This window comes from Falco cherrug, chromosome 1 (assembly GCF_023634085.1).
Source record: "Falco cherrug isolate bFalChe1 chromosome 1, bFalChe1.pri, whole genome shotgun sequence".
Classification (NCBI taxonomy): domain Eukaryota; kingdom Metazoa; phylum Chordata; class Aves; order Falconiformes; family Falconidae; genus Falco; species Falco cherrug.
This window is the reverse complement of record NC_073697.1, coordinates 34,206,846-34,223,440: the sequence shown is the minus strand read 5'-3', so window position 1 is coordinate 34,223,440 and position 16,595 is coordinate 34,206,846. Positions and strand designations below refer to the sequence as shown.

At 35.5% G+C, this 16,595-nt stretch overlaps 1 protein-coding gene across 18 annotated transcripts in view; it reads left to right on the top strand.

The window, feature by feature from the left end:
* The window catches only part of SLIT2 (slit guidance ligand 2), a 266,529-nt gene that overhangs the window by 141,225 nt on the left and 108,709 nt on the right, over window positions 1–16,595 (top strand). For all 18 annotated transcript variants that reach the window (XR_008730635.1, XM_055700675.1, XM_055700672.1 and 15 more), the window contains exon 5: window positions 11,387–11,458. Coding sequence is in view for 17 of the 18 variants with exons in the window: in XM_055700675.1 (XP_055556650.1) it covers window positions 11,387–11,458 (72 nt within the window). In the remaining variant the exon portion in view is untranslated. The remainder of the gene's footprint in view (window positions 1–11,386; window positions 11,459–16,595) is intronic.

Here is a 16,595-nt window from a genome sequence, read left to right as displayed (position 1 = left end):
TATTTTGTTATCAGTAAAGTGAAGGATGATATGAACACACATGTTTGTCATCCTTTCCTTTATTAGTTTACTCATACAACTGCTTAAAGTCTTAGTGCTTTGGGTTGGAAACTCAGTGGAGTTGAGCACTGTACAAACACAGAGTAAAACCACCAAAAAATCCAGCACCCCGTAAAACAAAAACAGTTTCTGTGAAAAATATTACAGTATCAGAAATGACAGATGGCTATAACCAGATGGGTGAAGCCCAGGAAAACAATGGTATAATATTGGTCATCTTGATAAGCAGTAATTATTATGGTAGCTTAGCTGTTGTCAGTTTTTTTTATTCATCCATGGTAATGCCTTTCTAATTTGCTTTGGTTCCTTTCACTGTTCTTGACGTACTTTTTGGCACTGACAGGAAACAGCCTCAAAGCCTGAAGCGTCAGTGCCTAACATATATTATGTGACTACACACATATTGTATAAAGCTAAGACTGTACAATAAATCTGTCTTGTTAAGCAATCAGCCTGTCTCAAGAGACAATCCCCAAATTGCATCATTCAACTCAAGTGAAGGAAGAGCGAGCACAGTGCCATTTAACATTAATGATCTGCAAGATCATTTCTAGTTTACTTTCCAAATTTTGGCTGTCCCTTGACAAATTGTTCAAGGTTAGTTTTACTGTTAGGAAGCACTTGGAGTATTCAGCTTATTATTAAGCTAACAGTTTGGAGCTATACTTGATGAAAAATGGCTGTGTCCGGGCATGTAATTATTACTTGCCTGTATTGGAATAGCAGCTATGCGTAGTGGGGCTGGATCAGGAATCCGTTCTGCTCAGTTTTGAGCAAAGAGAGAAATTGTCATGGTTCGCTGAGTGATATTTCAGAAGAGAATATACAGGCTTATAGACTGTGTAGTGAAACTAGACAACATACCAGACAACCTTTCAATCACTTCCTAAAAGTGCTTACGGTTTCAATTCCAAAGCAGGTGAAACAATATTAAATATTAAAGACATGTTGACAGCTGAAAACTCCTGCTAAAAAAGAAGCTTTGTTACAGGGAAAAGTAGTGATAGATTTTTCAGATACTGTTGAAGAGGTCTTTTGGAAAGTTAAGTACGCCATCTCATCTATTCTTTATGTGAGCGGATCCCCAAACCAAGCCAAATGGATGTTTCAGCCATGCATATGCTGAGTGTGTAACATACCAGAAGAAGTGAAAGTTACCTGGCAGCATCTTGCTTTATCCTTTTTAAGTCCTTAACTTGTAGTGCATTTTCAGGTCTATCAAGTGTAATAGTTGATTAAAAATTCATCACCAAATCACCTGTCAGAACTTTTTAGTGGAATTAAAATAGCAGAATCTTCACTGTTTCCTTACAAAGAAATGGTCATTTGTGACCTTGTATGAAATAATAACATATAAAGGTTACAGTTATTTTCTATTTTTGCCTTCCATTGCAACCTGGTTAAATACAAAGGAGGGAAAAATGCATGAACAAAACCCGTATATGCTTTGCAAGTTATTGGCTGGACTAAATTACCATTTTTGAAACTAATATTAAAGGCAAGCTATATATCCATATGGCTAAAAGTCATCTCCCACTCTGCGAACTCCAAGCAGGGTTGTAGGTCAGCGATGCCTTCACACTTCACAGCTGTGCTGCTGTCTCGGGCACTGTTAGGGGAATGGTATTGCTATTAGAAATGCATGAGGAACAGCAGTCAGTAAATGTTGTTCAGTACCTTCCTTCAGCTTGACCAAACTGAGACTCTATGGGGGATAAAGAATTGGCGAGTTTTTCATTGGGGGAGTGGGGGTGTTCTTAAGAGCTTCAAGTTTTTCTTTCAAAGTTTTTTCCATCAATAGGATTACATTGAAGCCAAATTTGAAGTAGTATTGCAATTCTCTCTCTTTGAAATTGTGGGTGGTCCTTTCCTCTTTAGGAGCTACAACGTGTAATTATTTTTTGTTTTATTATTCCTAAACAAAAGAGAATTACATATTATTTTAGTGGAACAGACTAATAAAGACTGCTTTCCTTTTCAAAAATCATTTCTAAGAATCTAGTAAATTACATGTGTGGTCCTAATACTCCTATTTTATTTCAGAATTAGCGTTTGCCACACTAGGACATTCTAGCACAATAAAGAATAAATGGTGATTCTCCTTAAGCAATTATTTTCAAATGGTACCAGAGTATACAAATTGATTTAAGTGCACTTTTGGAGACATTGTAGAGTAGAATTGATTTTGCGGCCCGTAGATTAGCTCTTATGCCAAGAGTGAGACTGGAGGTTTTGGCTTGTTCCAAACCCAAAATATGATTCTATTAAAATGTAAGAAGGCCCAGTACTTGTGCGTTGTGCTATTTTTATTCTGCAGAAATTACCAGTTACTAATACGCAACATTATAAACAAGTTGATACCACGTTATATTGGATAGGCATGAGGAGTCAGGCTGTTTCTGAAACAAAAAAAAATGGTTAGCATTAATTGCCATGATTTAATTCTTTGATGACTTATTCTAAATGTTAAGGTTGATGGTGCTGATAATCTCTGGAGGTAACCGGGCTACCAGTACTCCTATTGTGTAGTGCATTGTTTTTTCTCTTCTGCTGCATATGTTCTGTACTGTATGCATACAAAACCTCCACCTCTGCTTTAACAAATAAGTAGATAAAATTGATAAAAATACCTGCTGCTTAATAATACAAATAATAATATATCAAAAGCTATAATAAGAAGTATGTTCTGATTCAATTACAGATTTATAATTGGATGGCATTTAAAAAAACCTGTAGAATTAAGAATAAAAAAAAAACAACTTCAGTGATATCATTAAAAGTGGTACCGTTAAAAGTGAGAGATGAAAGTGACGGGGGAAATTTGGTCTGAATATTCTTAGAAAAGAGATTCATTCCTTACCATAGGAATTGCTGTGACTCACATAATTCTGTCCATATTGCAGTGATGATTGCCCTATATTGTGAAATATGAAATATTCACTTGGGCAATGTAGCATACCATGGCATAGGGCGTGATCCTGGTTTATTGTGAGAATAGATTATGTGTCTACTATGTACAGCATCTGAATCTCTGGAGAGTCAACAGAGCAAATGGAAATTAGTGATGCAGAGAGAACCTGCAATTCAGTGATCTGAATTCTTCTCATCTGCTTTATGCGTCTCAGCATGGTACTGATATATACCACCACTGATATATACTACCTTGGTTTTGCCATCTGTAAAAGGAGGATAATAGTACCTCTCTCAGACATGCAGTTTTATTCCTCTTATGGGAAGTGGGTTGGAATGATGACATGAACAGTGATAATGATTTACAGAACTAATGATAGAATTTGTAATTCGTATTTTTGATCTTCACAAGGAGATAAATATGTGCCTAGAGACGTATTGGTTACTGTTGCTAGTATTGGACTCCTTTTGTATCTTGATTATGAAGAGGAATAGCTGCATTGGATATTTAACTGAAGAACAGAAAAAAATCATTGAACTCATAGAAGGCTGAATTGTTTATTTCATATCTAGATAATAATGAGGCAGCAGAGTTCTTTTGGGTTTTTTGGTGTTTTGGTTGTTGTTTGGTTTTGGGGTTTCTTTTCCAGAACAAGAGGTTGGACTGATTTGTTTATATATACATAAAAATATTTTTTTTTTAAACATTTCCTTATTCTGCCTGTCTTAATTGATCCATAGACCGTCCAAAAAGCTATGCCTTGCTAAAAGGGCATGAGAAACTGCTTAACTGCTTGGGTGTAAGATTATCTTCATATATAAATGATGCATTACTGTAACTTGTTATACAGTAGCTCTATAAAGCCAAACATATGTCAGTATTGTAACAATTAACTGGGTAAGTCTCATTTGACTAATGGGAAAGGTACGTACTTGTTTGTATATATTTATATATATATATCAATAGGATAAAAACCTGTTGTGTTATAGACTAAAACATTCATGTTTTTTTAGTAAGCTCATACTACAATATGGTATGTTTCTACCATGATGGCATTCCAAATATGCTTCAATAGATTTAGTTCACCTTAGCTATTAATTTTAGAGGAACTATGTCTCCAGGATACTCTCCCTGCATTTACACCATAGTGTAGTAGTTTTGCAGCATCTATATTCTTGAAGGCTTTGTACTTTGGTTTGATTCTCATTACATAGTTCTGAAAATAATTTTCATGCTTACATACCTTATCCTAATACAGTAAATCTAGTGATTGCCAAAGCATGCCTCTGTAGCGTTCATAAAAGGTCTTAGATTAAATTCCTAGTCATACTGCAACTTTGTAATTTAAGAGTATGGTTGTGTGATGACAAATGAAGGTTCATGAGCAGTAAAAACAATCTGATCAAAAGTTTTCCATTATAATGTGAGGCACCTAATAGAGAGTAAAAATTCATATTTATTACTCAAATTTAGGAAGTAGAAAACTGGCATTTTAGGAGTGAGATCCAAATCAGAGATCCAGTGAAACACAAAAAAAAACCCCTACTTTGCTATTTCGTTCTGTCATCTTTGCATTGGAAAGCCCACTACTTCTCTCTATATAAATTATATATATACATATATATATAATTTATGTATAGCAGCTTTTGCAAATGGAGACAGCTGCCAGCATTAATGGTAACATGAAATAATCTCTTTCCATCCTTCTCTCGAGACCTATCAAGACACAGTTGAAACCTGGGGCCGTGGCTCACTTCTCTTACGCTTTCATGTTGCAGCATGTTCTCACCTTCCAGAAGCCCAGATTTTACTGCTGATGTCTTCAGTACCTCCCATTGAGGCAGAGTACTTTGTTTTCCCTAACATCAAAGCCAGGGGAATAAATAACAGCTTTTGCAAACCTGGATCTTGCTCTGCAATAGGTTCAAGGTTTTAGATGGCATGCCCCGTTAAGGTGACTGTGGCTGGAGAAGTGTCTGGGGCAAAGCAGGACCTCATAGACATCTTAATGTCCAGCATCCCGCAAACAGCCTTCACAAGCTCTATCTGCAAGGAGGTCCTTAATGAACAAGTAGCATCTGTTTTTTCCCTGCCACCAAAATGTCTACTTTCTAAGGTGTACTCAGATACCAATGTGTTGTAGGAACACTGGATAGGACTGAGAGAAAAGCAAATCGTAGTGAAAACAGCTGAAAAGGAGAGGAACATTTGATATTAATGAATGAATTGTTTAGTTAGTTTTCTCCTTTTGGGATACATATCTAATTGATGCTTATGCTCATTAAAAGAAGCTGTGACTTGTTCCACCAAAATCATCGGTTGGACTAGATGGTCATTGTAGGTCCCTTGCAACTGAACTATCCTATCCTGTTCTAAAATATGTATATATTTTTTTTCACCAGTTTTGTATTCCAAGTGAAAATCCCCATGTCCAAATTCATATATTTGATTCAAAGTCAAACAAAGTAAAGAAATTCTCCTTCTGTTTATTTCTTTGAATGCCCTGTAGTCTCATCAACTATGATGATAATTTGCACCTTGTATCGGCATGGGCGATTTAATGCAGAATATAGTTAGCTAGTGTTAAAACTCTTTTCCAGTAAGAGAGAAAGACTAAGCAAGGCTTACTGTATTCATGTCAGATATATTTAAATAATTATTAAGGATGTGATCATGGAATAGCCACCTTCTGAGCTGTTTTTATGAGCTGGCATAAATAAACTGATAAGTATTCAATACTTAGTTTGACTCAGTATTTCTGCCTTTTCCTTTAAAAATCAGGACACATTACTCATTCTCAGTACTCAGTATTTACAAAGTAGGGAATGGCAGTGTAGATTTATGATATCGCTGGTCAGACACAGAGGGAGGTTAAACCATAGAGGAAAATAAAATTACAAGTAATTAAATTTACAAGCAGGTTTGCCATCTTCAAAAGATTTATTATTTCAGAACAAACAATGGTTTTAGCCACAGAAGAAACCTGTGATACAGCCTTAACAGTGTATGATATAGATATTATATGTGGTGTTTCAATTTATATAATTAAAAATTTAGCACTCCTTTTGAGGGTAAATGGGATATTCAACTGGGAACCATACATGGTGAGTAATAAAATAGCTGCAATGCAGTACTGTCTGCATTTTTTAAGAGCTGAAGCACTCTATCAGGCTTATTAATATCAGGTTATCTGAGGGCTTTATCCTCAAATAAAAAAGCAACAGAATTTATAAGGTTTTGAGGTTTTCTGTGGGAATAGGTTTATATATTGTATTGGTATGAATTTCAGATTTAGTAGGATTCTAGGTTGGTGGGGGTTTTTTTCCTGATATATGCCTATCTACTAACCAGTAAATACAATAAATAGAAATGTAGCATTTCCATTCTGTTCTGAGGAAGGATTCGGTAGTAGCAAAATTTTGGCAAGGTCTTTCTGCTATTTCCACAAAGCACAATGCATTATGATTACTAATACATTCTGGAGGGAGATGAAAAAAAACAGGGGAAAAAAAAAAAAAGAACTGAATACATAAAATGAAGCTGATTTTTAGAGGAGGGTGGTGTGAGAGATTTGATTGGAATTTTTTGCTATTATTTTTTATTCTATGTCATTGGTTTGTGAAATACAGATATCTACATTCTTTCAGGCATAATTTCAAATTAGACAAGTTCTACTGTAGTGTTATTTAAGATATCAGAATTAAATCCTTAATCTTTAAAAATCAGTGTAAAAACTGAGGCATATGTCATTATCTGTGTACATTGCATGTATTTTGCCTTGGCCTGATTTGCTTAAAAAGAAAGTGTATTTTATGTAAGCATAATATTTCCAGGACTTACTTGATCATAGATGCTTAGAGAGGCTATAGTATTTCTCTGGTTTTAGTGCTGAGTTTGAGTATTTGGATAGACTATGTTAAAAAAAAAAAAATATTTAGCTGCATCGTAATTAGTCTCTGATTTAGAAACACACACCTGACCTTCTGTGTGGGGAAAAAAAAGTATGCACATCTTTCAAAGAATCACTGTAATTGGGCAAAAATTTAGAAATTTTTGTGCATTCTTCTGTGTGTATCTTCATTCAGAGTGGGATTCAGCTTTGGTACGTGGATTTGGTTTTCTTGTTTCACTTTTGAGAAAATGGGGTTACTGCCAGAATATTACAACTCAGAAGAGTGCTTGACATATACACAGCTTAAACATATCTGAATCAAACCACTATAGGCAGGATGGTGTAGCTGCATCTAGAGCAGCACAGGCGCTCATCTCTCTGTTCTCTGAGAAGAGCCTCTTTCATCTGCTGCCAGCCTAACTTGTCCACATGGCTTTTTGTGTGAAAAACTGCTATTTAACCCCAATATTAATGTCACACCCTTTGGCTTGAGGAGAAAAGCCTGAGAGCTCTCCTTGAGGACATCTCATGCTAGAAGAGACTGAAGCTCTGTATGGCGGTTCTGGCCCCAAGAACTGGTTTGATGATGTATGAGCGGAGGGGTGCAGGGAGGCTGGGTGGCTGAAGGTGACCTGCCGGCCAGTGAATGAAATGAATGAAGCCCACAAAGTTGCACTAAGGAATTTTCTTGAAGGGTCAATGTCTAAGGTACTCTACTAGAGACTTAATCATTTAGAATATATCTCTCTAGGAATGTTATAATAGAGTCAAGAATAATTTAGTTGAAAGAGACCTGTAGGATGACTAGAATCTACATAAAGATGAATTCAAAACATCTTACAAGACTGCTGTGATTTATTAAAAAAAAGTAAAATATCTCTAGGAGAGCCTTGGCTTTTTCACTCTAACTGTGTACAAAACATTTTTTAGTCAGTTCTACTGTTCCAGAGGTATGCTGGATTTTGATGTAAGATCTTGGGCTGTAATAATAATAGAGAATAATTTGTTCCAGTGAAAGCATTGCTTGTTTCAAATGTGAAGATAGGCTTATGCCTTTTATTTCAAAAATACAGATTTGTTCTTGTAAGAGTAGGATGTTCTGTTGTTTAGTGGCTTAAATTGTATTGAAATGCTTTGAGCCTCCTTCATTATAAATAGTGACATCATAAATTATACTTGGTATTCAAATGCTGCCTGGTTTTGAAATGGGAGGTAAAGTTCACACAGTTATTAGTGCAGGAAAACAATGACAATCAGGCTTAAAAGGAGGTTTACACCTTAATTAATTGCAGAATGTAAGCTGCAAAGTCAAATCAATGTAACATAATGGTCTGCAAAATTGTCTGGGTTTATCTATAAAATAGATCTTTTCCCCCAAAAGTCACAAGGCACCCTGTGCTGCTTGGGGCCTTCTTTAGCAAGCAGTCTAAGAATTGTAGTGAATGAGTTAAAACATCATAAAAAAAGACCACACAGCAACTTCTGAGTCCTAAGTCTGCAGTGTGAAATGTAGGTGTAATTTATGCAAACAGAAAAAGTTGCCTGTTTGTTTAAGCCCCTCAAGGTTTTTATAAGGAAACATTTTTAACATGAGCAGATGAAAACTTGATGCAATCAATAAATAATTACTAAAAACCTGTAGTGGTGAAGTAGGTATAAATTGTGTGTTGAAAATCTTATTTTTTTTTTATGAGACGTAGAATTTTGCAGTGAAGACATGAATGAGTAACTTACACTTTTGTTATATAAACAGTTACAAGAAAGTTTTGCAAACCAACAGATGCATTGCAAAAAAATTTCTTTTGGAAAATTACATGTGCCAGCCTTACTTATCTCTTCATGTTTAGAGGGATGCTTTAAACAGTGCCTTGCACAGCAAGGTGGGGAACCTTTGCAGTCAAGTAATTTACATTTGAAATGTGCTAAAATTAGCAGGGAACACTTTAGTCTACATGAGCCTGTGCAACCTGGAAATGGTGTTGACTGTGTGGACCCAGCGGTAAATCCAACATGCAGTTAGTTAGTCTGCTGCCTTTTGCACACGCATACACACAGACGTACATATGCACACATACAACCGCTGCATTGTTTATTGAGGAACCTGGCTTAATAGCTGTTACATGTAAGTCCCTGCATTTGTGCCAAGATTTGCATTTAGTGAAGGAAAGAAAGATTTTGACCATTGATATTTTTTTACTAGATTTTAGAAAATAATCTACATTCTGTCTCAGTCTAGTTCATCTTCCACTTTTTTTTAATTATGTAAAAAGGTGAATGACGATAATTTATTAACTGTCATAAAAAACATCATGCACCATTACCCATTACCTCCTGCACTATATATTTATGAGCATGGCAGTGGTTTACATAGATATATACCTATATCTGTATTATAAACTAATCATTGATCATGATATAAATTACTACTGCTAACTTAACTAATTTATACACAGTTGTTATATAGGTAAAATGTATTGGTCAAACAGAAGTGTAAATATAGATGTTTGCTGTTTATACTTATAATGGAAAATTTTTTAAAGGAAGTAGGCTGTTAAATCATGTTTCTGTAACAAATGCTGAAGACGGCTTTTTCATTCATTGCCATTGAATTTATTGTCAGAGCAGTGCAGTCATATCCCATTTCAAGATTACTTAGGAGGCTTGAAAATTAAATCACAGCTCATAGATTCTCTTTTTTCACACACGGTTAATAATAGTAAAATTGGGTCCAGTTTTAAATATACTTTGCAAGATACTGCAATGCAGTTAGATGCACAAACTATGAACGATTTAGTAAACAGAACGTGATTTTCCATAAATTAACAATGAGTTGGATAAAACAAAGTTTCTGTCAATGTATGAAGAATTATCTTAAAAAAAGAGATTTGATATTTATTTTTTTTTAAAGTCAGGCAGTGTGGGATGTTGTAAAGTCCTCAAATTATTTAAAATTCATAAATCTGAAAGAGATCTTCAGGAGAGTTTACTAATTGGAAATATGAGCTTATGCTAGATTACATTTTAGGGAAAGGACTGTTTATGTCTAATCAACTAAATGATTCTTGGTTATTCACATCATTGGAGCTAGATCTCTTATTTCTACACACCCTTTTGCAATGTTTCTTCCAAAAGCTGTCTCTGAAAAGGCCATCTAAAGTTGTCTCTAAAAAGTAAGACATGGCAAAACTTTACTTTTCCTGTTAGGGGTTGGATTACATTCAATGTGCTTTTGGATTGAAGCTCCTGATTTGGTTTTAGCAAAATGAAATCTGGTTAGCCACAACAAAACTGCTCTGCAAGTGGGCTGAAAATCCCGGTGTAGAGAACAGCCTCTATGCATCTGATTTTTTTCTAACTTTTATTCAGGTGCTCAAGCAAGCCTCTTCATGTAACTTCTTGTGTACCCCACGTTGTCTATAGATACATGCATCTCTGAAGGCTTCTAAAAGAAGGTCTGATTTTGTAATTTTAAGACACCAAAGTAGATATGTCCCTTTGAAGGCTTTCAGACAATTATGAACCATGTGTGTTGTAGGTGTGTTTGGTCCAGGGTATAAAACTATTGTCTGAAGGGAAGTTTCCAAACTACATGGTGTGGATAAAGCAAAACCAACTTACAATATTGATCATCTCCTATTGCGCTGCATTACTTATTAATGGAGTATAGCATGAATGAAAAGCCCTGGATTCTAGTTTGGGGTTTTGGTTAGTTTTTGGGTTTTGGTTTGGGGGTTGTTTTGGTTTTTTTCCTGTCTCTTCTGCTGCTGCCTTTACTTCAGTTCTCCTGATTTTATTTCCAGTATGGAACTGTAAAGGCCAAAAATATTTCTAAATTTCAGGAAAAAAAAATTTTTGTTTATACTGATAGCAAAAAATACTGCTGATTAAGAATTTTGAAAGAATCTTAATTGAATTTCTCTTTTGGAAAAGATGCTAGTTTGAGATAGAGCAGTACAGCTGGTTATGTGGGGATTTGGGGAAGGAGCATTAGATATCTGCTACAGGATGGTTTTTACTGCTTTTAAAAATATATGTTGCTTGCCAATCTGAAACAAAATTCACAAATATATTGATCTCAGATGTTATACAGCCTGATAGTTGTTTCTCAAGAGCTCACTACTTGCTCTTTTTGCCAGTTTCAGTCTTCCTTGCACAAAGCTGGACATACTGTCAAACATTTGATGTTATGGGTTTGGAATGGGTTGGAAAATGAAATCACTTAGGTAAAAACTAAATCTGTTTGGCCTTCATTGTTAAACTATGTAAGGCTTCTGGGTTTTCTTTGGCATATATTGTTTTGTAAAAGACCTACTTAGTGCAACATAGATAAACTTATTTGACTATTATTGCTGCGTCTTTTTCTTCAATTACAAATCAGTTAAGCTAATAAAATAAGCTTCATTGGAAATTGACTGAACTGTAATGGTTTAAATTATTTTCTTGTATGTTCTTCTGTTATACACAGAACTAAATATATATGGCAGATTTTAAGTTTTGTTTTTTTGGTTTGTTTTTTTTTTTAGTGATCTTAGTGAAAATCAGATTCAAGCGATACCAAGGAAGGCATTCCGAGGAGCAGTAGACATAAAAAATCTGTAAGTATTTTCCTTCATCTTCTATATATTCTGATGATAAGGCTTTGTCAGTACAGTGTCTTTTTGTTGTATCAGATATGTTTTTCCTGAGCACTTTTATAGCTGCTCAAGGAATCTGCATAAAACCAATGCTTATCATTTGTTTTGTCAAAATACTTTAAAGAATCTTAAGCATCCTAAAATTGCCTTATATGAAATCTAAAACTTTGAAATGAAGTTAAGTGCAACGAGGCATTATAACTATTTGTTTATGGTAACCAGAGTTTAATATTTGAATGTCAGGCTATTTTAAACATTTTGTTTTCATGTGGAAAAATCATTTTGCCTTGGTTCTAAGTTTGCCCTTTGTATAAAAGAAAGAAAAAAATCATGCTGTTAACTAGTTTTGCTAGTGTTTATATTTGTACTTGTGTGACTACTTTTCTTACACAGTTTTCTTCTATGGTAAAATAAGTATTTTATGAAAAGACAGTTACTTACTTTCCTGGAGATAGTAACCCTGAAGTTCATGGGCAGGTTTTGAATTCTTATGGCTTCTAAATGTGAAAATATGTGAGTTCCAAGACAAAGGAAAGCAGTGACTTTTCGACTCTCTGTTTAGAGTGATAGATCAGTTTAGTGGACTGAAAGAGCTGGAATGACTTGAAAACTGTGATAAAGTTGTACAGTACAAAATGTTTAGGTCATACACTAAGAAGCTGTAACCCCTGCTGTAGGCTGAGGGCTCATCTTTTATAAACAACCAACAAAGAGAGGACATACACTTGTGGGTTCCAGAAAGACTATGGAGCTGCCAGTGTGACGCAGCTGTGAAAAAATATAATTGCTATTCTATGTGGCATCAACAAAAATAGGGAAGTATTAGGGCATTATATGAGGTTTTAATGTAATTTCTATTGAAATGCTTTTTATTACTTGAAGCTGCCAGTGTCACGAGAAAGATGAACTTTTTAGTTGTACTACTTTGAAAATGGAGTGCTCAGTGATTACAAAGGGGATGACACGCTGTTGTTTCCCCAGGAGGAGGCAACTAGAGGGGAAACCCTTTGCATTTCTGTATTCCTATGGTGGACTCCATTCTACTGCCCGCAGCACTGCAAACAAATTGGTTAGGGGGACTCTTTTTCGAAGATATAACAGAATGCCCAAGAGTTTGTTCTACTTGATATGATACTTAAAAAGAATGGGTTGTTTTTTCTTATTTAAACATGTTTGTGATACAGTTCTTCCCCACAGTGAAATCCTACCACATCTCAGTGGAAAAACTATTATGTTCAAATCTATTGTGTTTTAAAACATGCAAGCACTACTCAAAGTAGCTTTCTTACTTTGTTTAATGGATGTTTTATGAGTTTCTACTCAGAACTGCTCCCATCATTTCTCATGGTCTAACAGAGACTTGGCTACAAGGAGAAGCCTGCATTTTTCTGCATGATCTTTTATATTGGAAAATTGATACAGCTTCAGAAAGGAAATTTGATAGTAAAAATAACAGCATCATTGAGAGTATTCTAGTGGCAGAGCAGTATTTTAAATCTACTCTTTAAAACCTCTCTCTTTTGGGACATAATTTTAAAAAAAATCATAAAAGCCATAGCATTGTCATGAAGTCCAAATCATATCTGTGGTATATATTTTATCATGATAGCATATATGCTACAGATATCCTTTATTGGTGATCCCAGAGAATGAAAAAAGAGGAAAAAAACCCACCAGACCCCTAAACTGAAATCTTTATGATCCAACTGCAGTTGAAAATACTAAGAAATATATTTCTCGGTCTTGTAAATGTTACTTAAATTCCTACAAGGAAGAGCACCTTATATTTTGTGAGGTATAGGCGTGAGGATCAGAATGATGAGTGAGTTTGTGGGGTGAGTTGAGTGGATTCTAGCACACATTTATGTAACTAGATCAGGCTGGTTTGCCTTCCCAGAAGCTTAGACAAGAATGAGATGTGAACCCTAGCCTTCCATCTCACCTTGGACATTACACTTAGAGAAGGGTGATGGCAAGAATTTTGCTATTTTTATTTTTTGTTAAAGAAAATTAAGGAGACAGTTTATAAGTGATAGGTATAGAAAACATCACTTCACAAACAAAGGAAACTATCAAGTGAACTACCTGTAAGGAGGTTGTAGCAAGGTGGGTGTTGGTCTCTTCTACCAAGTAGCAAGTGATAGGATGAGAGGGAATGGCCTCAAATTGTGCCAGGAGAGGTTTAGATTGGATATTAACAAAAATTTCTTCACTGAAAGGGTTATCAAGCATTGGAACAGGCTGCCTAGGGAAGCTGTTGAGTCACTATCCCTGGAGGTATTTAAAAGATGTGTAGATGTGGCACTTAGGGAAATGGTTTAGTGGTGGACTTGGCAGTGTTAGGCTAACCATTGGACTCGATGATCTTAAACATCTTTTCCAACCTAAATGATTCTATGATTCTATGAAAGAATTTGCCATCTATTAGGGGATTAACCTAACATTCAGGAACCAAATATTTGTATATAGTTAAGGAGAACTGTCATGAACAGAATTCAATATTTGTTCTAATTTCCGCATTTCTTCTGTAATTGCCCAGTTAATGCATAATGTTAAAAATGTTAACCAAACTTATGGAAGAGATAGGTGAAGGCACAAAGAGTAAAGAAACTTGTATTAGAACACACTATAAAGTCAAGATTTGCTTTGTGTAACAACATTAATTACATCAATTTCAATATAAATTAGACTTTAAAAAAAAATGCAATGATTTATACCCATGCCATACAGTAGCTTTAGTAAACCGTTTCAAAGACATTTAACAAGTCCTACAGAACTTGACCTCATTACATACTTTACGTTCCTGAATGGAGACTCACCATTCTTTCACTCCCCTTCTGAATCAAGAGTTGGAATATTTTGCAAAACATCTTATTGTATATTCTGGTAGTCTTTGCAGAGCAAAAAGGAATTAGGTATTAACTCAGATTATCTAAAGGAAATTGCTTCCTTTAAGGTTGATGATACCCCTATGATCTTTTGATTTCCTGCTAATATGTTAGCTCTAGAGTCCTCTTGGTGTTTCTCAGAACTGGTCTAGTTTCCATAAAACATGGCCATGGTATTTCCTTCCTGGACATCTTCTTAGTAATGTTCACAGGATAGATTCTGTAGAAGACAAAAGCAAAATAGGGAAGGCATTACAAGAATTAATAACCCAGGCTATCTGCCACACTCTCATAATCAGAAGAATAAAAAAACCCTGAAAAACCATTAGGCCCCACAAACCTACTTTATATCTAATTGGAATTTCCCATTTTCCAACTTGTTTCTTGCCTCTCATACTACAACAGAGAAGAGTCTGGCTCTGCCTACACCCTCCCTTCAGGCCATTGTAGGCAGCAATAATAAGATAGCCCCTTTTCCCTCTCTTCTTAAGGCTGAACAAAGACAGTTCTTGCAGACTCTCCCCAGCGGTCACCTACTCCAGGCCTCCCATCTTGGTGGCCCTGGTTGGACTCAGCACAGTCAGTGTCTTGTCTTCTACTGGGGAGGCTGAAACTGGATGCAGTGCCTGGATGTCATCTCACAAATCCCAGACAGAGCATTCTGGATTCACTCTCACCAATACAGCCCAATTGTTGATAAACTGGTTCAGAAAAAGCAACAAAAAAACAGGGAAGCTTATTTTGTGCAGGTTCCCCAGTCTGGAAGCCCGGTGTCCAGTATTTTAGCAGTTCACATGTAGGAAAAAAACCTGGCTGCTCTGCCTTGAAATCTTGATTTTCCTGTTTAAGGGCAATGACTTGAAGAATAATTCACACTTAGTATAGCTGCTGATCTGGAACTTGACAAAAATTAAGGTGGAAATTCTGGAAATATAATTCTGATAGTTACTCCTAGCTTGCTACTTTTTCAAGGAGAAAAATAAGAAGTTAGTTTCTTCCGAGGACACAGTGGCACCCACTTTTTAAAAAAAATAAATAGAAATTATCATATAAGTTGGAAATTAAACACAGGGTTTCTAATATACATGTTAATGATGGCTTCATAACCCTTCCTGGTGATGCAAGTACTCACACTGGATATGAAATTTATTTAAAATCTCACCAACCTCAGGAATTTTATTTGTATTTAAGATAGTAAGAAAATGTTTAGCGGCCAAAATTATAAATTTGGATGGATTGTTGTTTGAATCTGGTTACTAGGAAGAAAAATAACTGGAAATAACAAGCAAACAAATGTGAAACACCACTGAAAGAACAATAGTGCTATGCTCAATTTTTGAGAAGTAGGTTTTGGCTTCAGTTTGATGATTTTTATCGAATTATAATATGACATTTCCATTTGAAGTATGTAAAATTTTCTAAGATTCCAACTCTCTTCCACTACGTAATCAGTATTTGGCAGAGGATGGAAGGGAATACACCAACATCATGGCAGAATTAAGATGCTAAATATATGCAACATCAAATGATACCAAAAATACCAAGAAACTTTTTAATTGTATCTCTTGCAAGTATCTTATGCCGTTTGTCTTGCCACAGTGTAGCCTTACTTTCAAATCGTGTCTTCCTCGGTGCCTTTGTGTTCATTTGGTTTCGCTTTTTCCCAACAAGTGGTGGACACTCTAGCTGTCACCCAAAGGATGAAGGCTGCAGGGCAGTGTAGTAGCTTCACAGATCAAATTGGCTGGGAAAATGGAAAATTAGTGAAGAGAGAGGCAGACACCAACATCCAATCAAAGACCATCCCATTACGCTAAACTATGTCCAAAACCTTCATTAGTATTACTTGATGTTGCCTTGATGCCTCTTTTGTGCTGACTGTGAAGGAATTAGAACTGGTGTTGTCACTGAAGGCGTGACTGAATTTTGTGTTAATCTTTGTTGGCAATGATTGGACTTTTTCTGAAGTTCAATTTTGTTAGCAGTCAAAAAACACAGAGTCCTGCTGAAGATGTTCTAGTTGCTGATTTCTTCTCGGATCATGCACAAAATTCCACTACAGCTGGAAGTATATTTTTCTGCTCATCTGTAAAAGTGCTATCCAAATGCATTGCTTGTCAAACCCATGCTTTAATAATTTAGACTTGGTGTATTTTTCATGTTATTATGGTCTTGATACTGTTTGTCTTCTAATTGCTAAATTGTGTTGT